Here is a 23,525-nt window from a genome sequence, read left to right as displayed (position 1 = left end):
CGCCAACTTTTTATGCCGATCGATTTTACATGCGATCGATGATCCGATCGCTCGGTCCATGGACTGCATACACACTAGCCTTGTTTAGGACGATAAAGGGAAGAGCGGACGTCCCTTTAGCGACTTTTTACAGCCATGTTGTCGTGAGCAATGACTGTAATTTCGTACTCACTATTGTGGATCGGTCGGAAACTTATACACACTGCACAGCGGAAACGAGATTGGAACGAAAATATTTAACGATACGACAAACCAAGTGAGGCGACAATCGTTCATTTGGGCAGACTTTCGACCATCGTGTCACTAAACACACTGACCCGACTTTTGAACGAGCGGTCGTATGTCGGCTGATTGAGCCGATTTATTGGACGAAAACCGTGTAGTGTGTACCCAGCTTAATCGTGATCTCTTATTAGGACAGGTGGTAAATTTTGTTGAATGATGCAGCCACTCTCCAAACACATTAGTGGTGCCCCTACTTGGCTTTCAGGCCGAACACTGTGTGTGTATAGCCAAATTGTCCAGAGATGCGTTCGTTTGGCTGTCGCGGACATGTAAGTTGCTTGTATAACAGAGCTGCTAATAACATTCATCACTGGCGATATTGGCAAATTGACCCAATATTGCCACTTTTGGCCTCAAAACTGGAAATATTGGAATCTTTCCAATTTGGCTATGTTGTGCTGAGCAGCTGGATTGGATTGTGTATTGCCATTGAAGTCAGCTTATCTGCACCTAAAGTGAGTGATAACAGAAGACAATAGCTTGCAGTAAGCTACTTAGTAAGATCAGATACAAAATCAATTATCTTAAATTCGGTCATGGCATGGGCAATTTGACTTCTGTGTTCGAGAATGTCACCTGTATATTTCTTCTTGGAATATATCAACTTTTGTATATTAGGTTTTGTTTCCATTTGATAACTTTTTTTTTTTACAGTCAAAACTTAGTCCTATGTATTTTTATTTGTTTAGTACCTTAATCCTAGTGCAAAATATGCCTTTCCCTTTATTTGTTAAAACAAAGTTTGTATGTGATTTAGGGACCTATTTACCAATTTGCAAGGTTTCTTGCTGATAATTTTCGATCATTTTCGTTGCGATCTCTTTTGATTTTTTTTGGATCTATTTATTGTGATTTGCCTGCCGGTTCACCACTTCCGTAAACAGGCTGTCCTGGCGAAGCACTTTGTCACCAGTGATGTCTTAAATCGCAGCGGTGAAAGCCTTCACTCCCTTGTTTGGCTGGCATGTTTACATTCCGCATGCGTGGCCGAAAGGTTGAGCATGCACAGATTGGCCCTACGGAGAGATTTTACTCTCTGGTGGCCATAAAATGTTTAATGTGTTAACAGTGTGTGAAAAGCTATGCTTTATAGAGGTCTATGGGGATGACGGTAGTAAGCACTAAATTGGTGAAAAACGTTTTTGCGTTGATGATAAATAAACACAAAACTTAAAATTGAGTTTGATTCCCAACCATGGCCTTATCTGCGTGGAATTTGTATGTTCTCCCCGTGTTTCCGTGGGTTTCCTCTGGGTGCTCCGGTTTCCTCCTACATGTGTGTTAGGGAATTTAGACCATAAGCTCTAATGGGACAGGGACTGATGTGAGTGAGTTCTCTGGACAGTGCTGCGAAATTAGTGGCGCTATATAAATAGCTGCTGATGATGATGATGATAGTACAGTTTTAGAAAATAAACCAGAAGCAACCAGATGATTGCATTCACAGAGCAAGTTTTAAAGGAAATTGGGGCAGCACGGTGGCTCAGTGGTTAGCACTTCTGGCTCACAGCACTGGGGTCATGAGTTCAATTCCCGACCATGGTCTTATCTGTGTGGAGTTTGTATGTTCTCCCCGTGTTTGAGTGGGTTTCCTCCGGGTGCTCCGGTTTCCTCCCACACTCCAAAAACATACTAGTAGGTTAATTGGCTGTTCTCAAAATTGACCCTAGTCTCTCTCTCTCTCTGTGTATGTATGTTAGGGGATTTAGACTGTAAGCTCCAATGGGGCAGGGACTGATGTGAATGAGTTCTCTGTACAGCGCTGCGGAATCAGTGGCGCTATATAAATAAATGATGATGATGAAAGGAAATGTCCTGGTTGTATGATTTATTAATACCTTACATGCTTGTTAAATTTTTCCAATTCCGAAACAAACAAAAAAAGTCATAATTGTAATAATGAAAACAGAAAGGTGAATCTCATTCCTCTAACTTGTATTACTCATTTGTTTCCTAAGTAACGATATTGGTGGTTTATGTGCTAAATGTTCTCAAACATTTGTGGATATTTGGTGATCACTGATAAATACGTTTGTTTGTCTTTTTAGTATGTGGATTGTTCTACAAGTCAGTGTCCGATAATGTCCCTGCAGCGTTAGACTGACTGCGGCAAACAGCACAGAAGTAAGGAGGACAATGATACGCTGTTGTTCACACACTGCTGCCCGTGGTCCCATGAAGCTCCGGGCTCGCAGGCTGAATGTAAAGGGCTGCAGATGCTGGTTGTTAAGTGATTGATTGGACAAGTGCATCTGCAGGAGATTGCTTTGAAGCTCTTGACTGTGCGCCCTGGAGCATCATGGGACTACAGGCGCTGCTGAACCATGGAAGTCTTGGGCATGGGATCCCTGGGGCTTTACTAGTTCGGGGGAGTGGAGTTTACTGCAGAAATAAACATTTTGGATTAATTTTGGGAGGGTTTAAGAATTTAGTGTGACAAGAGGACATGTGACACCATTCCCCCCTTGTCACCTATGCTCTCCCACCATTTTCCCCATGTCACCTAGGCTCTCCCACCGTTTTCCCCTTATTATGTGTAACCCATACCCCCACCTCCCAAGTGTCCTCGGGATTGAGGGCTCTGGTCTTCTCCACTACTGATCCACGTGGGAAGGATCCCTGTGCACAGCGCCAGTGACTCTCACTGATGATGTCACCTACACTCTGCACAGACCGCCCACTTCATGGAGCAGCAGTGTGCGTTGTGTAGCGCGGTGCAGCAATCTGATCCCTCCTCCACCGGACACGCAGCAGAGTAAGAGCTGCTGGAGGGACAAATTAGGAGACCAGCATAAAGCGGGACATAACTTCCCAAATGTCCTTGCAGTCTGGGTAAAGACTTGACTGTGCGGGACAGTTCCAAAAAATCGAGACTGCCCCACCAAAATCAGGATATTTGACAGACTTGGCTACTCTCTCCCACCTGTACAAAAATAGTCCTGCTATATAACTTTTATTAGCTACTAGTACAGTACATTAATAATCAGATCCCCCTACACTGGAGTAGTACCATCACAAACACATTACATTAACACCCTTCCACACACATTACATTAATACCATCCCACGGACACACAAATTAAATTAACGCATTTAACTAATCTGCAGAGCATAAATGGTGTGCATACAAACCAAGCTTTGTAAGCAACGAATTGGGATACAGTGCGTTTGGCGCATCAGAGTGGTGGCATTCTCAGTGCTTCTGAAGCACTCTGTGCAAAGCAGCTGTGAACTGGACATACCTCCCAACATTCCGACTGTCAGGACAAAGTGAGGGGAGGAACAAAGAGGGAACAGATGAACAAGATAGGAGGTGGACGAGCAGGACGGGTGGAGAATAACTAGAGGGGTACAACCCAGGCATTAGGGAGGGGAATCAGACCAGCTCTCTGTGTACCCTGTCTGTCATCTTCGGCATCCTGCTCTAGGCTGATGGGAAGCGAAGCCAGCTAGGTCAGGTGGTTGATCCTCACTGTAACACAAGGGCATTTTACAGGGAGACTGGTCCCTGGGGGGCGGCTAACCACCAAAAATGCACATCCATGGCAGGGACAACCCACTCTAGGTCAGAGTTGGCCCCAGGCCTATCCTCCAGACCAGGGCCCTGGTTCCCCTTCCACCATGCCAGCACAACTCCTATGCAGAGTGGACCCATTAGTCAAGGGGCCAGAACGGACCCCTTGTGGGGAGAAGGGGATAGAAGTGTGTGCACTGATGGAAAAAGGCCATGCCACATAAGGACATGCCCTGCCCCCACCTCAGCTTAAACATATTCCATAGCCCTCTGCTGCAACTCTCTTCTCCCCTAGGCCCTGTCCTATTGTCTGCATTATGAGCATAACTCTACTTACCTGTTCTGTAGGTAGAATGACATAGCTCTCAGGCAGTAGCAGACACCAGATCACGTCTCACTGTGAGACTAAGCTCCACTTTACAGTGACATTATGACCTTAAATCTGAGTGCAGATGAATCATTCTGATTCGTTGCCAGACTGACCTCACCGTGACAGCCACAATGAGACCCAGTCTGGGACAGGACAGATGTAAAAGGACGTGAGGTGCCGGGGGGGGGAATACTACACTAGTGTTTCTGACCCAGAGATGCTGGGTCCCCCAGTATATGTTCTACCTCTTGTGGGGCCACAAAAAATGACCTTGGGGCTACATGCGGCCATGGATTGTACATCTATGGTACAGGCGATTGGGTACATTGTATAATTGTACAACGTTCTAAATTCACCATTCCAATGGCTTTGCAGCAAGCAAAAATGCACAATCAGATGAATATATGACAATATACATGTAACTCACACAAACCACAATATTCGAGCACTATAGCCGACTTTTTCTCTAACTTGCAGTTCACTCACCGAAGTTAATCTTCGGTTGCTATGAGTTACAACTGTTTGCACCATGTCATTAAAATGGACCTGTCAGTCTATGGAAAAGTATTATTGCCTAAATAATGGTATTAACACACCGCATTCTTGATAAACTAAACTATAGATCTGTGTCACTCGTCTTCTGTCTTCTACTTCCTGCAATTATGCCATGCACATAATTTAAATTAGCGGTTGGAGTAGGCTGAAGACCCCGTGACACTAATCTCATAGTGATAATCACTAAGAGACAATCGGGAGTTTGTTGGAAAAGCTATGCTAAGTATTAGAATTTGATGTTGCCAAATGTTTTTCAGCATAGCAAAGCATGCTCCTGTCCAGCACATCATGTCGGAGATGTACTCAGTCTCGTTAATACCATAGTTGCCTACTCTTCCGAAATGTCCAGAAGACTCCCGGATTAGACCTTCTGAACTCCCGGGAGAGAGACAAGTCTCCCGGAAGGGTACTTACCTGCCTGTAAGGTGGAGAGGTGCCATAATGACTCAAATTGGGTCTTCAAGTCCCACTCTGCTTAGTGAACGCTCAACAGGCAGGTGCAATATGACTAAATTGGGGTAATTATATGCCTTACCCTGCCTGCTTCCAGAAGTGAGGTGTGAAAGACAGGCAAGTACAATTAATATTTACTACTATTTCTCCAAACAGGCTTCAAAAGTTATAGGCTGCCTGTTAAGCTGGGGTGTATAATTTAGAACGGCAACCAAAACACCCGTCCCCACTACTCACCCAACACACACACTTTCGGTGACACTGCTCAAGACAGAACTACGATAGTTGAAGGGGGTGCAGCAACTATGGCAACCTCCATCTCCGGGGGCCCGTAGCAGGTGCAGCCCTCTCAACCATGGCAGTTCCGCATTCGCTGTAAAGATTTTATGGCAGCACGGTGCTAAGTGGTTAGCACTTCTGCCTTACAGCACTGGGGTCATGAGTTCAATTCCCGACCATGGCCTTATCTGTGTGGAGTTTGTATGTTCTCCCCGTGTTTGTGTGGGTTTCCTCCGGGTGCTCCGGTTTCCTCCCACACTCCAAAAAACATACCGGTAGGTTAATTGGCTGCTATCAAAATTGACCCTAGTCTCTGTCTGTCTGTGTGTGTTTCTATATTAGGAAATCTAGACTGTAAGCCCCAATGGTGCAGGGACTGATGTGAATGAGTTCTCTGTACAGCGCTGCGGAATTAGTGGCGCTATATAAATAAATGATGATGATGATTTACTATGCAGGTGATGAAGGTTGTTCATCGTCTTCTTTAAATGCTGCTCCTTGGTTTTGGCAAGCATAGGTGACGGCGGCAAAGGCATTCAATACCATACAAGTTTACAAGTCTGCTATCCATCCCCATCACAGACCTGCCTTTAGCGACGAGAAGGTGTGCAGTATGTTCAGAAGATATTTGTAGTAGATACTGAAAAAAAATAATATAGAATGAACTAATATATTGGAAATAATACAATACCCATTATAACAAGAATTGGCAATGAATGAATCGAATGCAAAGCTACAGTTGGAGATGTTTTGGTGTTTCAATTGCACTAAGGTATGAGTATAAATAATCAACCAATCAAAGTCTCCTTGCAACATAAAGTCTGGTTTGCACATGGTTTGGAAGAGTACACACAAAATTTGTTTGACATGCGGTGGGGACAGGATTGCAAATTTTTGTCTGGGTGCATAATGGGACGAAACAGGTCTAACTAGCCATATAGGTGGGACTGGCTTTATTACGTTATATAGTTATTTGCATGTCTGTGTCACTGTAAATGCCAGGTCCACAGCGTGCTAATTACCCATGTTAACGTGCTTTACCTAATTGCATGTTCACATAACCCCTGTTATCCCTCTGCTCAGTTGTTGAAATCTGTGAAATAGTTAAGGGTTAAACCACACACACACATATTATATATTTTTTTTTTTACATTTACTTTCTTTTCCGCCTTAGCATTTCTTACTCCCTCCTTTCTCTTTTCATCTATATTATTTTCCATTCCACTCCCTTCTCCCCTCCTCCTTCCCTCCTGGTTTCCTCCCTCTCTTCCTCTCTCTTCCCCCCTCCTCATAAAGATGTGATTCTGCCTTTCAGCCTTGCAGTTCCCTCATTTGTTAACGGCTGTCCTGTAGGCCTCAATTAGTTACCATGGCAATGCTTTTTGAATGGGGAGGGGTGGTGCTGGGGAGGGTGACAGGCAGCTAAAATTACAGTGGGTAAAAAAAAAAAATGACTGAAAAAGCTGTGAGAGGGGCTGATCCCTGCCAGAAGAGGAGGAGAAGGAAGCTCTGTGACTGAGTTCCTGGATTCCCAGCACTACTAAGGATTCCTGGGAAGATTTTGGGATCTCAGCCAATGTCCCCATATCCTGTCAGATTCCTGACAAACGGAGGAGCACGTCTTGAAGCTCACAGGGCTGTCAAGGGACCCATAGGACGGTAACTGCCAGTCTTGGAATGTTGAGTTTGTATGGGAAATTCTCCTGGAACACGCAACAGAGTCTTGCTGGAATCTCTGTGGACTTCTCAAGTACATCTTATACTGTATGTGGTGTATCCAAGCCTGAGTGGTAGAAATGTGGGTTTACTGAGGTGGATGCTGCATAAACTCTAGCAGTGATTTGAACCATCAGAGGTGAATGAGCTTGACCCCCCTTAGGGTGACTTTTATCCCTTTAAGTTTGGTGACCTGGGGAATCTGAACTCGGAGTTAAGGAGACATCAGATTGCATCTGGCTACAATTTTGGAAGTGTTTTGATGGAATCCTGCAGCTGTTAAGGAAATTAATTGCCAGAATATTGCAACCACTTAATTATTGGTAGTAGATCCAGAGGATGTTCTGGCTGGTCTGTCAAGCCTGTCCAATTCCTTTTCCACGTTTTCATCTCTTTAGGGATTCTTCTTAATTTGCAAATGGCGTGTTACTGAGGATCAAAAAAAGTTTAGTGTGCCACAATGTTTGCCACCGTTTTTGAGCATTAAGCAAAGCAAAACATGCCAACAAGGACAGGATATTATCGATTCGTATACTTCCATTTTCTGGGGAGTTACCCCAAATGTTCCCATCTCTATATCCCCAATGTTGGCCCTATAAACTGATTGGTTCAGAGGATACCTTGGACGTAAGAGGGATAGACTTCGACACCTGTTGTTGTTGACAAGTGTTGCACAGACTTCGTCATGTATATGGACAAGAGCAGCCTGAAAGGTAAGTTAGTATAGGGCATGTTGGGATCAGGTTGGTAGGTTTTAATTGATCAAGCAGAATATATAGCAGAAATTACGTTATTATCCATGTGCATGTCCTGTATCCTTCCAAATTTCCTGCATTGTTTTTGCACGTGTGCTTCAGCATCTGTGTGGAGTTTGTATGATCTTCCCGTGTTTACCTGGGTTTCCTCTGGGTGCTGGGGTTTCCTCCCACACTCCAAAGACATACTAGTAGGTTAATTGGCTGCTATCAAATTGACCCTAGTCTGTCTCGGTCTGTGTGTGTGTGTGTGTTAGCGAATTTAGACTGTAAGCTCCAATGGGACAGGAACTGGTGAGTTCTCTGTACAGCGCTGCGGAATTAGTGGCGCTATATAAATAGCCGATGTGTATATACCACACTTTACTTGGGAACTCTGTTGGTAAACCTGCACTAAAACTAAAATGGTAAATTCATACCAAGAAACTGGATTTCTTCCAATGCATCTAATTTGAGGTAATGACGTTTACTTGTCATTGTACGATTTCTTATGAGCCTGTGATGTGAAAAAAACACCACTGCTCTGTTGTCATTGGGGTTTGTTCTGCTCTTCTATTTTATTTCTAGAAGCTGTTTGATTTGTTTAGAAAATAAAAAACAACAACAATACAATGGTATTGCCGCTATCTGAGATAATTAGCTTCCTTATTTGCCCTCTGTTACCCAGAATCCTTACCTATATACAGTTACTGTACAGCACATGGCAGTAGTAGGCTGAAGTAGGTTTAAATAAGCTGTAGAGGTCTCCGTCTGACACCCGATCTCCTAAAATTACTCATCACTTCATAAATAATGAAGATAACATTTAATAATTAATTGAGCGCACAGCTGAATGCTTCTAAGCTTCTTAAAGATGGACCGTAAATTTGCAGTCTTTGTTGCTCTTCAAGAATATTAGCCTGCCACTCCTCTCACTCCCTGTAATTGTGACTGATCCTTCCGAAATAGCATCCCTGCGGTACAGAAGTCAGGTATATTAGCAATGTCTGGAGGGCTCTATTAGCAAATCTCATAAGACCATAAATCCAACATTTACTCTACACAAATATACACTACGAATTTTGACAGATCGGTGTTACATCTTCTTCAACATGAATGTATGACATCATACAAATCCTTACATTCTCAATTTTATATATATATATATATTTTTGCACCGAATAGTCCACGTTGCCCTGACCATGAGCCCTTCAGCTAGTCCACGTTGCCCTGACCATGAGCCCTTGGGGTAGTCCACGTTGCCCTGACCATGAGCCCTTCAGCTAGTCCACGTTGCCCTGACCATGAGCCCTTCAGCTAGTCCACGTTGCCCTGACCATGAGCCCTTCAGCTAGTCCACGTTGCCCTGACCATGAGCCCTTCAGCTAGTCCACGTTGCCCTGACCATGAGCCCTTCGGCTAGTCCACGTTGCCCTGACTATGAGCCCTTCGGCTAGTCCACGTTGCCCTGACCATGAGCCCTTCAGCTAGTCCACGTTGCCCTGACTATGAGCCCTTCAGCTAGTCCACGTTGCCCTGACCATGAGCCCTTCAGCTAGTCCACGTTGCCCTGACCATGAGCCCTTCAGCTAGTCCACGTTGCCCTGACCATGAGCCCTTCAGCTAGTCCACGTTGCCCTGACCATGAGCCCTTCAGCTAGTCCACGTTGCCCTGACCATGAGCCCTTCAGCTAGTCCACGTTGCCCTGACTATGAGCCCTTCGGCTAGTCCACGTTGCCCTGACTATGAGCCCTTCGGCTAGTCCACGTTGCCCTGACTATGAGCCCTTCGGCTAGTCCACGTTGCCCTGACTATGAGCCCTTCGGCTAGTCCACGTTGCCCTGACTATGAGCCCTTCGGCTAGTCCACGTTGCCCTGACTATGAGCCCTTCAGCTAGTCCACGTTGCCCTGACCATGAGCCCTTCTACTAGTCCACGTTGCCCTGACTATGAGCCCTTCGGCTAGTCCACGTTGCCCTGACTATGAGCCCTTCGGCTAGGCCACGTTGCCCTGACTATGAGCCCTTGGGCTAGTCCACGTTGCCCTGACTATGAGCCCTTGGGCTAGTCCACGTTGCCCTGACTATGAGCCCTTGGGCTAGTCCACGTTGCCCTGACTATGAGCCCTTGGGCTAGTCCACGTTGCCCTGACTATGAGCCCTTGGGCTAGTCCCCGTTGCCCTGACTATGAGCCCTTGGGCTAGTCCACGTTGCCCTGACTATGAGCCCTTGGGCTAGTCCACGTTGCCCTGACTATGAGCCCTTCGGCTAGTCCATGTTGCCCTGACTATGCCAGGTTTATAAATACACAAGAAGAATGGGTTAATGCGTATCTCTAAAGCATTTAAAAAATATAAATAATCCTGGATTGCAAAGTAGCCAAATCCTTCCTGATGGTATTTTCAGATACATATTACTCATAACTTGGGATTTATTTCCCATTTATAACTAATGTGTATACTTTACAATGTGCATTTTTTGTTCAAAATGCACACGTGAAAGGGCTCAGTGTTGTCATACAAACACGAGAACAGCTCATTGTCATTTAATAACCTGATGGAGAGGGAACTGAAAGAATATCTCACTTCTCTTTGTGTTAATAATATTAATAATACAGCAGTAATTATATGGTAATCAACTATGATGAACCTTTTTGCTACCTGATAAAGAGATACAGAGAGAGGATTGATGAGTGATTTTTGCACATACCATTATCTTGGTTTGTTATGGAGCAGTACAGTAGCAGTCAATGGAGGCATGTGTAGTTCATATACATCTGGATTTACATAACCGAGCTGGTAACTTTACCCATGATGCTCTGCAGCCATTGAGACTGCCCAACAGCTGAGGGTTGCCCGAGCCTTTACTATCATGAAGACAAAGGGCTAGATTTACTAAACTGCGGGTTTGGGAAACGTGGAAATGTTGCCTATAGCAACCAATCAGATTCTAGCTGTCATTTTGTAGAATGCACTAAATAAATGACAGCTAGAATCTGATTGGTTGCTATAGGCAACATCTCCACTTTTCCCAAACCCGCAGTTTAGTAAATATACCCCAAAGATTGTACAGAAATAAAGACAAGAACACATTTTTCAGTCTGGTTAGAATGATACGTTCTGTTCCATTGGGTGCTTTTTTTTTACCAATAGTTAGAACCACCTATTGCACAGGCTCAATGCTGATGTCTGTTAAAGGCACTAACTGCTCAGACACTGTCCACCTTAGTTAAATGATTCATTTTGAAAGGGTTCAAAGGTGGGATGGGGAACTGCCTATGTTTGCACTACAAGATATGAGGATCACCTGGTAAATAACACTTGTAATTTGAAAGGGATTTTCCACCTTTTTCAATGGTGTGATCGTGTTGAGCGGCTGTGGGTTGGTTTATTTTCACAACCGCCTGTGTTACCCATACCAGATAGATGGTAGACTGGGTACTATATACATCATGCAGCTAACCCCCGTCTTCACATATGCTGATAATATCTGCTGTAGAGCTTCAGAAGCTGTATGTTAGCTGGCAATCCTATAGGTCAGCTCAAAAGACTCTACCTTTCGAGACTTCTACTGAGTGAAGTGGGACAGGTAGAGGTCCTAGTAGGTGGACCTCCGCTGAAATGATGGTTTGGGGGAAGTTGTGACCTTGTGGTAAACACTTGTAATGTTTCTTCTGCACCTTATGTAGAACAAAAAGTAGTATCCCACAGCTTGGAGACTTTGAGGGGTCTTTTTATTGAGTTTCCCCGATGCTCAGATATTGGCCGGCAGCTTGCCAAGCAAGTCCTGGTACCCTCTGCCCATGCATACCAGCTCGGGCATGCAAACTGAAACTAGAAGCCTGGACTTCAGTCCAGAGTCTACAAAAAGAATAAAAATAAAGCATTTTTTCTAGGTTTCCTTTATCTTAATAATAAAGCATTTTCTTTCCTGTGGGCACCCCCTTGCTAACGCCATCCTGAGATAGCGTTGGCATTCAGAGCAAGTACCCCTGCTGTCCTTGGTAAACAAAATTCCCATGCATGGGGAGGCATCACAGCAGACCCCGGGCGATGGCTACCCGTCTGCCATAACCTTTGGTGGCCAGGAGCCTTGGTAACTAGGGAGAAGGATTTAGGACTTGTCTCCCTTTAATAAATAGACCTGTAATGATCTGCTTGTCTTGTGGAAGCACACTGCAGCTTTCCCCATGCATTACACTTCATGTTGTGATGTGTTTTGTGTATATAACATATACATGGCCCACATGTGCTTTTTGCATTTGCAGCATCTTCCATAGGGGAAGTAGACAACAGGACATAAAGGATGTCGCGTGTCAGGGAACACACACACACACACACAGACACACACACGGCTTCCTTACATGGAGGGAGGGGTGTGTGTGTGTGTGTGTTGAATGATTAGTTCATAATGAAAACAAAGGTTAACATTTAAAAATAGTTTTGTGGTTTCCCAGACATACGTTCCAACGTGTTTTTGCATGCGTCCTTTAACTTGCATGGCTTCTGCTCTTTTGTCTTGAGTTGCCTTCATTTTATAAATATATAGTAGTCTTACAGGTTTTCTCATTGTACAGACCAGTGAATTACGGGAGGATAGCGCTAATTTTACGTGTGATGTCTCCTTTGTACATTTCTGCCACAGACCATGTCTACTGTACATGCAGTGTGTGTGACTGTACAGTACGTCTGGCATTGTATGCTAAATACTACGTGCGTGCCGCTATTACTATAAACATTTATTTATATAGAGCCAGCTTAGTATACAGTGCTTTACAATTGTAGTAAACTAGCAATGACTATATGGGACACTGTATAGAGGTAAGTTTTTATAGCCACGTAAAAACAAACACGTAACATATTAGTCCTTAAATCACCACTGCAGACCCCATAAGTTAGTATCATCCTGAAAATCAAAATGATTATACTTGACATTATCTCAAGTATTCTATATAATTATGTGGCTGATGTCAAGAACATTATACCAGTCATAGAAATTGCCAACACATTTTATTTTGTACCACATTTTATAACTATTAAAGCCCATACAGACTGCAAAACCACAAAAACAAAAAAAGCTATGAGATCAGGGGGTAAATGTATCAAGCTGAGAGTTTTCCGGCGGGTTTGAAAAGTGGAGATGTTGCCTATAGCAACCAATCAGATTCTAGCTTTCATTTTGTAGAATGTACTAAATAAATGATAGCTAGAATCTGAAACCAATCAGGCAACATCTCCACTTTTCAAACCTGCCGGAAAACTCTCAGCTCGATACATTTACCCCCAGGGCTAGTTCACATCAACCGCCCGGGCACCTGTCTCTTTTTTATGTATTTATTTACCTTGAGACAGCCCTACTTGGACCACGTTGGTAACAGCGGTGGTACACTGCTTTGTTAAAAGGGGGAGGTATATGTTCGTCACACGAACCAGAATATTTTTTATTAGTCCTGAAACAGTGCTCTGAAAATACTACAGGTTTCATGAACCTTGTCACACCTCTGCTGTCCACAAGGGCGGCGGTGTAAACGGCAGATCACAGCAAAACACCAGAGAATACACAGTTTCGGTCAGGCCCTTATTTCTACCTCTGTCTAATTTTTAAAGGGCTTTTTTAGTGTTGCATCAATATCCAAAAATGTTCCCAAAGTACAATGGTGAATAAGTCCTAAGGGTTTGTTCACATAAGATGTACACTACATGGCCAAAAGTATGTGTTCAGCCATTCTAATCAGCTTGTTTGGCCATTTCAGCACTACCTGTTTCTAACGGATGTGTAAAATCGGGCATACAGCCATGTAATCTCCGTAGTCGAACATTAGCAGTAGTATGGTCGTTGGAAAGGATGCCACCTTTCCGACAAATCGGTTTATCCAGTTTCTGCCCTGCTAGAGCTGCCTCAGTCTACTGTAAGTGCTGTTATTGTGAAGTGGAAACGTCCAGGAGCAACGACCGTTCAGGCGCGAGGCATTCGTTTACACAAGCTCACGGAATGAGACCGCCAAGTGTGTAGAGCACAACAATTGTCTGTCCTCTGTTGCATCACTCACTACAGAGTTCTAGTCTGCCTCTGAAAGCAACGTCCACACAAGTACTGATCGTCGAGATCTTCATGGATTGAGTTTCCACGATTGTGCAGCTGCAGAAGTCTACGATCACCATTCGCTCTGCCAAATGTCTGCTGGAGTGGTGCAACGCCAGGAGTATGCTTCCTACCTGAATGCGTACTGCCAACTGTAAAGTTTGGAGGAAGAGGGATAATGGTCTGGGGCTGGTTTTCATGGGTTGGTCTGGGTCCCTTAGCGCTAGTGAAGGGAAATCTTAATGCTACAGCATATGATATTCTAGAGAATTGTGTGCTTCCAGCTTTACGGCAACAGTTTGGGGAAGGCCATTTCGTGTTTCAGTATGACAATGCCCCCGTGCACAAAGCGACATACGTCAAAAAATGGTTTTCCAGAGTTTGGTGTTGAAGAACTTGACTGGCCTGCACAGAACCTTCATCATCGTTCATCATCATCATTTATTTATATAGCGCCACTAATTCTGCAGCGCTGTACAGAGAACTCGCTCACATCAGTCCCTGCCCCATTGGAGCTTACAGTCTAAATTCCCTAATATATACACACACACACACACACACGCCACACACAGAAACACAGACTAGGGTCAATTATTTAGCAGCCAATTAACCTATCAATATGCTTTTGGAGTGTGGGAGGAAACCGGAGCACCCGGAGGAAACCCACGCAAACACGGGGAGAACATACAAACTCCTCACAGATAAGGCCATGGTCGGGAATTGAACTCATGACCCCAGTGCTGTGAGGCAGAAGTGCTAACCACTTAGCCACCTTGACCTCAAACCCTTCGAACATCATTGGGATGAATTGGAACGCCTACTACTAGGTTGGCCTTATCACCCAACATTAGTACCTGACCTCACTAATGCTCTTGTGGCTGAATGGATGTGAATCCCTGCAGCCATGGTCCAAGATCTAGTGTAAAGCCTTCCCAGCAAGAATGAGGCTGTTATAGAAGCGAGAGGGGGACCGACTCTATATTAAAGCCCATGATTTAGGAATGAGATGTTCAGCAAGCACGATGGATGTGATGTTCGGGTATTCACATACTTTTGGCCATGGAGTATATTTTCACGTAGGAGGACCAAAATGATCCCAGCGTATGTCTAGTTATCTTTTTTTGCTAATTCATATGCAATAATTGTATGACCCCCCCAATGCTTGCTAAAAATTCCCCATCCAGGCATCATGTGTGTCATATGGGACCATTTTCTATATAGCATGTTGCTCTGTCCTATAGGATTAATGTTTTTCTAAAGTGGGTGATTGCTTTATGTTCCATGAGGAATTCAGAGTGTAACACACTGCTGGCAAATAACACATTCAAGTTTCAAGGAAGGTAATATGAAAACAGACTATTTATCAGAAAACAATAGCCTTTACTGTGTTGATATGAGCGAAACCTGCCATGTTGGCCAAGGTCATCCATAGACTGCAATAAAATACTGCCACCTAGTGGACTAATTAGCAGGAACATCTCCAAATCCATTTTTTTTTAAATGATCACAATTTAATATAATATTTAATTTAACTTTAAACCATTTGACTTGCCCACTCTCCTATAGCATTTAGTTTTAAGAGTAGACTACTATCCTGCTTTTCTTTATTAAGCACCATATTAAAATAATGATTGTCATCCATCTTTTGCCCCCCACCCCCCCCAAAAAAAACCAGTATATGGCACCTAATTAATTCGGTACATTTTGTACCCTTTAGCAGTTTGTGGATTTGTGCAGTAAACTGTTTTTGATGTTTTGTGTGCTGACGTCTGTTAGTGTCTGCAGTTGTATCTCAGACTATTCTGCACCGATGCACTAGGGGGCGACAAAACACCCATACACTGATAGCAATACAGGAGCATATGTTGAGGCAGACGGTCATTAAAGGTCACAAACGTCAAAAGTGGAAGCCACAGTGCAGCTGCGTTACCTTCCTCCTTTGGCCTAAGTGAGCTTAGTCTTTCAGGGAAGCGTCTGGATCTGTGGGCCAAAGTGTCTGTATCTGCTGTGGCACCGCAAACCAGGGAATAGTTATAATGAATGAACAGGCTGGTCCTAAACTGGTGGTAGGTTGGCGGTATCATTTTTACTATTCCCATCCTGCACCTTTCAGGTTTAACCCAAAAAGCTAGGTGCATAATTTAGTTAGGGGCTTTTATGGGGGTGTTTCTAAAGCCCCTGAAATAAACTTGCACACATAAAGGAAGGATTTGGGGATCTGCACATTTTAAGGTTCAAATATCATCACTATAAATCCCTGTTTTTCTGCCACTTACAACTTTGCTCCTTTTTAACCATTGGCATTAAATCAAAAGCTGATCATCATCATCATTATCATCATCACCATTTATTTATATAGCGCCACTGATTCCGCAGCGCTGTACAGAGAACTCACTCACATCAGTCCCTGCCCCAGTGGGGCTTACAGTCTAAATTCCCTAATATACATACACACAGAGAGACAGACAGAGAGAGAGATAGACTAGGGTCAATTTTGATAGCAGCCAATTAACCTACTAGTATGTTTTTGGAGTGTGCGAGGAAACTGGAGCACCTGGAGGAAACCCACGCAAACATGGAGAGAACTTACAAACACCACACAGATAAGGCCTTGGTCGGGAATTGAATTCATGACCCCAGTGCTATGAGGCAGAAGTGCTAACCACTGAGCCACCGTGCTGCCCTGATCAAGTATGAAAAGGTGATTTGTAACCTATATAAATGTATATGTAATTACAGGCAATTATACAGTCATGTGAAAAAGAAAGTACACTGCCTTAGAAAGTTTTATGTTTGTACGTATCAAGTCATATTTAACATCCATTTAGACCAAGTCCTAAAATACGATAACTCTAATCTCATGTTGCAAATGACCCCAAACGCATCTTACTTTATCACTATTCAAAAAAATAAATAAGCCGTGTGTTTTAAAAGTAAATATATCCTTAATGGTTACATAGCTGTAAGATGGTTGTTTGAGCCAGGTGCTGCTTATAAAGAAAATTAATCACATTTTTGGAATGGCCAAGTTAATGTTCAGACCTCGGCCCCATTGAGATGCTGTGGCAGAAATTAATGCCCTCAGACATCAATGAAATAACTTAGTGTGAGCCATAATTCCTCAAATAGGGTATGGTAAAACTCCTAGAGAAAATGATATTGGATGGGCATTCGTGGCTGGTGGTACGTATGTCTACTTATGGTTTTGGAGGGCCCCCTCTCTGCTCCTTTGAGCCTGCACTGTGGTGGCTTGTGCACACTCTTTTGAGTGTTCAGTCCACTGTGGTTATAATGGTAGAGCTGATGGCCCAAACAGGGCCCTATAGTGCGAGGAGAGTAGAGCGAGGGCCTAAGGAATAGATGGACACGCATCATCATTTATTTATATAGCGTCACCAATTCTGCAGCGCTGTACAGAGAATATTTGTCATTTCAGCAATCCCTGACACATTAGAGCTTACAGTCTAAATGCATACACACAGACTAGGGTTAATTTTGTTGACAGCCAATTAACCTACTAGTCATGTACTAGTATGTTTTTGGAGTGTGGGTTCACTGTTAGGGAATTGAACTCGTGACTCCAGTGCTATGAGGCACAGGTGCTAATCACTGAGCCACCGAGGCACAGGTGCTAATCACTGAGCCACCGTGCTGCCACCGAGGCACAGGTGCTAATCACTGAGCCACCGTGCTGCCACCGAGGCACAGGTGCTAATCACTGAGCCACCGAGGCACAGGTGCTAATCACTGAGCCACCGTGTTGCCACCGAGGCTTAGATGCTAATCACTGAGCCACCGTGCTGCTCCACATTTTTACACCTCTGCTTCAAGTTATTACTACTAAAGCTGGGTCTACAAGCTGCTGAATCACAGGGTGTACTTACTCTTTGGCTTGGTCTTGGTGAGGGCTAGTTTCTTGTTAATTATGTTCTGATATGCAAAAACACAGTTTGGAAAGGCGTTGTACATACCGTCACATGACTATCATTAGCCGTTTTGAACAGCTCCCTACTGTGTTTTAAATAAACTTGCAAACAGGAAAATATATCTAGCTTGGATATGTTACTGTAAGTGTTATAAATACAACTGGGACTGTAATAGCTCTTTTATCGTGATGAATGGTATTTATGTTTACCTTTTGTGTGATCAGACATTTCTCTGTGTCTGGTGACCACAGATTTATTTTTAAATACTTTTGTTCACTTTTTCCGAGAATAGCAGGGCTGTCTTTTGATAGCAAATAGAAATAAGTCTTTATTTTAAGTGCATTATTCAGATAACATGGGAGGAAAAGGCAAAACCTGGTTTTCATTATTAGCGCAATGCCAGAAGTTTACCGAAATGTTTTAGCATTTTCTCCCAATTTTAGGGAAAAACAATATGGGTACATTATGTAAATTAGAAAGTGTTGTATCTAAAGCAAGTCACATTCATTACATAGCTGCCACCTGCCCGATAATCTGACCAATCACAAGATAAACAACCGTTAGGTCCGATATCGCCTTAGTGTGTTCGCTGCCACAAATATGTTTTACAGTAGCAAAGCACATTGTATTGTTTGATTTTAAAAACGGACTAAAAATCTCGTTCAATGATGGAGCAATGTCATTCCAATTGGTAAGTGTGTATGCACTCACGACCAGCAGTGTAGGCAGGTTAGAGTCACCATCATTTCAGCCGATTGGCAGCACGGTGGCTCAGTGGTTAGCACTTCTGCCTCACAGCACTGGGGTCATGAGTTCAATTCCCGACCATGGCCTTATCTGTGTGGAGTTTGTATGTTCTCCCCGTGTTTGCGTGGGTTTCCTCCAGGTGCTCCGGTTTCCTCCCACACGCCAAAAACATACTGGTTGGTTAATTGGCTGCTATTAAAATGGACCCCAGTCTGTGTGTGTATGTGTGTATGTTGGGGAATTTAGACTGTAAGCCCCAATGGGGCAGGGACTGATGTGAGTGAGTTCTCTGTACAGCGCTGCGGAATTAGTAGCGCTATATAAATGGTGATGATTTTGACAGATGAAGAGCGCAGATCTGAAGATTAATCGTGTAAACCGTGTATAGTGTGTACACATGAAGCGGCATGCTGATCGGGACTTTCAGTTGTTGTGATATCATTAACGATTTTACCATTGGGAGAAATTTTCTATAGTCTGTACCCAGCCCTAAGGTAGAAGTTTTGTACCGTAAACAGTCCATGTTTAATCACACAGAAAGAAAGTGCATTGATGAGCAGATGAATGTGTCCACTGTAGATAGAGTGAAGTTTGAAAGGTCAGATTATAGATCACAGAAGACGGGGTTACTTGCTAAACAGTAGGATATAAATACCAGGTTACTTACTTTGAAGGTTAGGGGTTAATCTGATTAGCCAGGTAGTGCATTCTAGAGGATGGGTGCAGCACAGGAGATATCATGAAGACAGGATTGGGCGGTGGTGGAAGGGAGGATGATAAGGATAGGTCCACCAGAGAACATGAGCAGAGACATAAACATAGATAAGATATCTGTAAAAGGTGCAGCAATGTGGGGAACTCTGTAAATAGTATCTGGGAAGAAACAGGCAGCAGGTGCAGTTTAAAGCTATGGCCTGTGCCGTTTTTGAATCTGGAATAGGAGCAGGTAGGAAGTAGGATTGGTGTTCAATGCTTCAGCTAGAACTGCCATTTACATTTAGTTGTCCCTTACAAGTGTATTTAAAATTAAGAATATAAATTTAAGCAAATGTGTGTATTTTAGTGCAACTTTAGAAGCGACTATTATTATCCCAATCTTCATTTCAAGAGTGTGGATAAATGTTTAAGATATGTCAAAGAATACTGTACAATGTACTAGAGATTTTTTATTAGAGAAGGAGAAATTGATTTAATCCAATAATGTTGGAGCCCTGTAGCGCCCGGCCAATCACTGTGCACGGAATGTAAAGAAGCTAATTAGCAAGGATAAAGAAATGTCATGTGACTGTAGCCTTATAAAAGGAGCTTAAAGCCTCTCTGGCAATCAGTCTTACTGATTTGTTCTAGGGAAACGTCTGAAGATAATTCTATATGCGATTGTGACCTCTGACTTTATGTAAGTTCACTTTTGTGTGCACTTCAAACGTATCGGCAATGTCGGATTGGCCTATTTATTTATTTTTACATCTTACTTAGTTCATACTTGCCTACTCTCCCGGAATTCCCGGGAGGCACCCGAATTTCGGGGAGTCCTCCCGGATGAGTAGGCAAACCTCCTGAACTCGCCAAAAATCACGGCATTGAATGGTTGGGGTGGGGCTTAATTAGCATCATTAAGCCCCACCTCCGCTGTTAAATGCTGTGAATTTCGGCATTTTATGGGGGCGGGGCTATGGTGTCGCGATAACATCACCACGCCCCCTCCTGCCACATGACTTCTTTTTGAAAGTTGGCATGTATGACTTAGTTAATGTATCCATTCAACAGATTGCCTGATAATTTTTAAAAAGCCCCTCTGCCAGGCGTTCTTCCTGGATTGTTGTACGGAAGAGTCTGTGAATGCTATTTGTGATTGTGATGTGAGCTGTTCTTATCTTCGTTCCTGTTCTGTGAGCACTTCATACAGATCAGCACTGCCTGACATCCTACTAAGTTAGCCCTATGATGATTCACAATCTACTTCACTTTTTGTTTTTTTATACATTCTACAAATTGCCTATCTCTTCTCATATCCCCCTTTTTCATTTCATTCATTACTGTAATACATCCAGAACACATTGGCCTGATTCATTAAGGATGGTAAGGTTAAAAAAATGAGTTAAGTTTTCTCTTGGACAAAACCATGTTACAATGGGGTGCAAATTAGTTTATTATTTTGGACATAAGATAAATACTGTCTGTTTTTTCATGTAGCACACAAATACTTGATAGCTTTATTTGTACGCTGAAATGTAAAGTTGATCTAGGACCTGTTCTACCCCAGCTATAAATCTGTCCCCACATTTTAAATTTACCTCTCCCTCCAATGCAACATGGTTTTGCCAAAGTGCAAAGTTGCTAATTTAGTTTGCTTTCCTTTCCTTCATGAATCAGGCCCATTGTTTCTGTACTTGTCATTACCCATATATGTATTCATATAACCAGGCAATAGATTACTTGCTATTACAGCTGGTGTATGTTTTACAGCGCTGGCCGTTCTTCCTCTTCCGTGTGTTGCACCACTCCGCAGATCCCTACACCGGCTCCCCACAGCCTCCCAGTGTCCTATTTATTGACTTTATATATCGCCTGAAGCGCTTTACAGAGAATACTGAATCATTCACATCTGTGCTCGCCCGTATTTCCCCACCACAAGAACACACACACAATAGGCTCTTTTTGTAAAAAGTTAATTAACCTACCAGTATGTTTTTAGAGTGTGGGAGGTTCTGGGCACCTAAATGAATCTAATCCGTGGCCTCAGCACTGCTAACCACCATGCGTCCCAATCCAATTCAAATTACTCCCCTTCACCCACAAAACCCTCAACATTATCCCTTCATATATCTCAAAATCCAAATCATTAGTAAACTCGTCAAACTCTTATGTAATTTTCTAGTGTAGTGTTTGTTCTTTGGTTTAGCCAGTATCTTAGGGGGAGATTCAATTCAGCGTGATGCGTCTCCGAAACAGACTCATGAATGGAATGTTGGGGATGGAATCTCTGCTCAATTTTCCTCGTGTCCCATAGAGGTGCGCAGAAAAATGAGCAGAGATTCCTTACTGTAATGGGTGGAAATGTGCGCATCTGAAGACCTTGCTCCTAATTGAATATCCCCCTTAATGTCTATATACAGTAATGTTCTTATGTGATTCTCTTGGCCATTACTCATGCATGATGATTATAATCTTTGTCAATGTAGTATGGAGTTGTTGCTTGGTATCCGCTTGGTCCCTGTGTAAATGAAAGAGTCCTAGCTGGCAGTCTTGTTCCGTCCAGTGGCGGATCCAGGGGGGGGGGAGGCGATCGGGTCATTAGCCCCCCTAGCAGCAGAAAGTCTACCTTTAAAATAGGTCCCAGCCGAAGATCAAAACGGGAGGGGGCGGGTCCAATTGCGAGCGGAAGGCAGGGCTAAACACGGACCAGCCAATCAGAGTGGTCCCAGAGCTGATCAAAATGGGAGGGGTGTGGCCAATCACGAGCAAAAGGCGGGGCTAAATGCAAGCCAGCCAATCAGAGTAAAGGAGGGGTGTGATTATGCAAAATCACCCCCCCCCCCTAAACATAGTCTAGGTCTGCCCCTGGTTCCTTCGCCCTATACATCAAGGGGTCTCGGCAGCAATAGCTTCCCGAAGCAAAGCAAGTCTATAACCAGCATGGTGGCGATACATATACCCCCGTAATCCTTGTTCTGTTATTGCCATCGCCTGTATTGTATTTTACTTTTTTTAATGGATTTGGTGCTCTAGTGGTTTTCTAAGTATCGGTAAGTAAATGACCTGTGCTCTCCGCACTCATTGGGTGAGCAAATATAACCCTTTTTATTGGGTGTGTGTGGAGATTAATATTCATGTTGTACAGTATTATTAATTTGGTAATCTGGTCAGATTTATGTAAATGGGGATAATATTAATGTAGGTGTTTTACATTACTGTACCGTTTACTTTATCCCACATTCTTTTTCCTGTTTAACCATTGTATTACATTTATGTACATTTTACTTTTCAAATCCTAGGGGTATATTTACTAAACTGCGGGTTTGAAAAAGTGGAGATGTCGCCTATAGCAACCAATCAGATTCTAGCTGTCATTATGTTGAGTGCCCTAAATAAATGACAGCTAGAATCTGATTGGTTGCTATAGGCAACATCTCCACTTTTTCAAACCCGCAGTTTAGTAAATCTAGCCCCTAATGTTCATTTTGAACTACTGCCCAGTTTGTTATGCATGCAATTCTGCATTGTTTTACTAAGCTGTACATAGGGACAACTGCACAGTACCACTTCTCTTTGTGTCATTTTCAGCAAGTGCCCTGCCATTGTCCATGGTTATGTATATTCTGCCTGTAGTATTTTTATGTAAAGTATTGTCCATTGAAAACAATGGGAAATGTCACTGGATTTCAGGGAATCTCAACTATCTGAAACCAGTCCATTTATTTTTGGGAGATTAACATGTGGATTTTGCAAATCTGTGATGTGAAATATGTATAGTGATTTATTTATTTATTTATTTTTTAATTATTGTTTTTTTAAGTTTGAAAAAAGTGGATATTTACATCGCAACTTTTCCTTTAGTACATTAGGCGAATTGCAAATCACAACGTAAATCACTAGAGATTAGATTTAGTCAGAATCGACCTGTTGATAGATCTTCCCCTAAGTATGGAAGTATGCAGAGCCAACATCTAACCGCTTCTCAGAGTGTAAGAGTTGACGTCTTCTGCTACAACATACAATTTTTTTTTTTACAGTTCAGTCTCACTGTAGGACTCATACCCACTGGCAGTTATTTCATTCATTTTTAACACCAGTAAAATACATGTAGACAGGGCTGACCCTACAAACCATGTTTTCTATGCTCACCCTACCCACTTCTGGTTTA

General features: G+C 43.1%; 1 protein-coding gene across 2 annotated transcripts in view; it reads left to right on the top strand.

The window, feature by feature from the left end:
• The window catches only part of FGD1 (FYVE, RhoGEF and PH domain containing 1), a 103,372-nt gene that overhangs the window by 28,883 nt on the left and 50,964 nt on the right, over positions 1-23,525 (top strand). The window contains exon 1 of one of the 2 annotated variants that reach the window (XM_075184928.1): positions 6,884-7,885. The exons of the other annotated variant lie outside the window; for it this stretch is intronic. Within the exon in view, the coding sequence (XP_075041029.1) occupies positions 7,858-7,885 (28 nt within the window). The 5' untranslated portion in view covers positions 6,884-7,857. Of the gene's footprint in view, positions 1-6,883; positions 7,886-23,525 lie in introns of those variants that run through there. 2 annotated transcript variants of the gene reach the window in all.

The sequence above is a fragment of the Mixophyes fleayi genome, chromosome 9, assembly GCF_038048845.1.
Source record: "Mixophyes fleayi isolate aMixFle1 chromosome 9, aMixFle1.hap1, whole genome shotgun sequence".
Taxonomy (NCBI): Eukaryota; Metazoa; Chordata; class Amphibia; order Anura; family Limnodynastidae; genus Mixophyes; species Mixophyes fleayi.
Note: the sequence above shows the minus strand (reverse complement) of the source record. Positions and strands in the feature narration are given on the sequence as shown.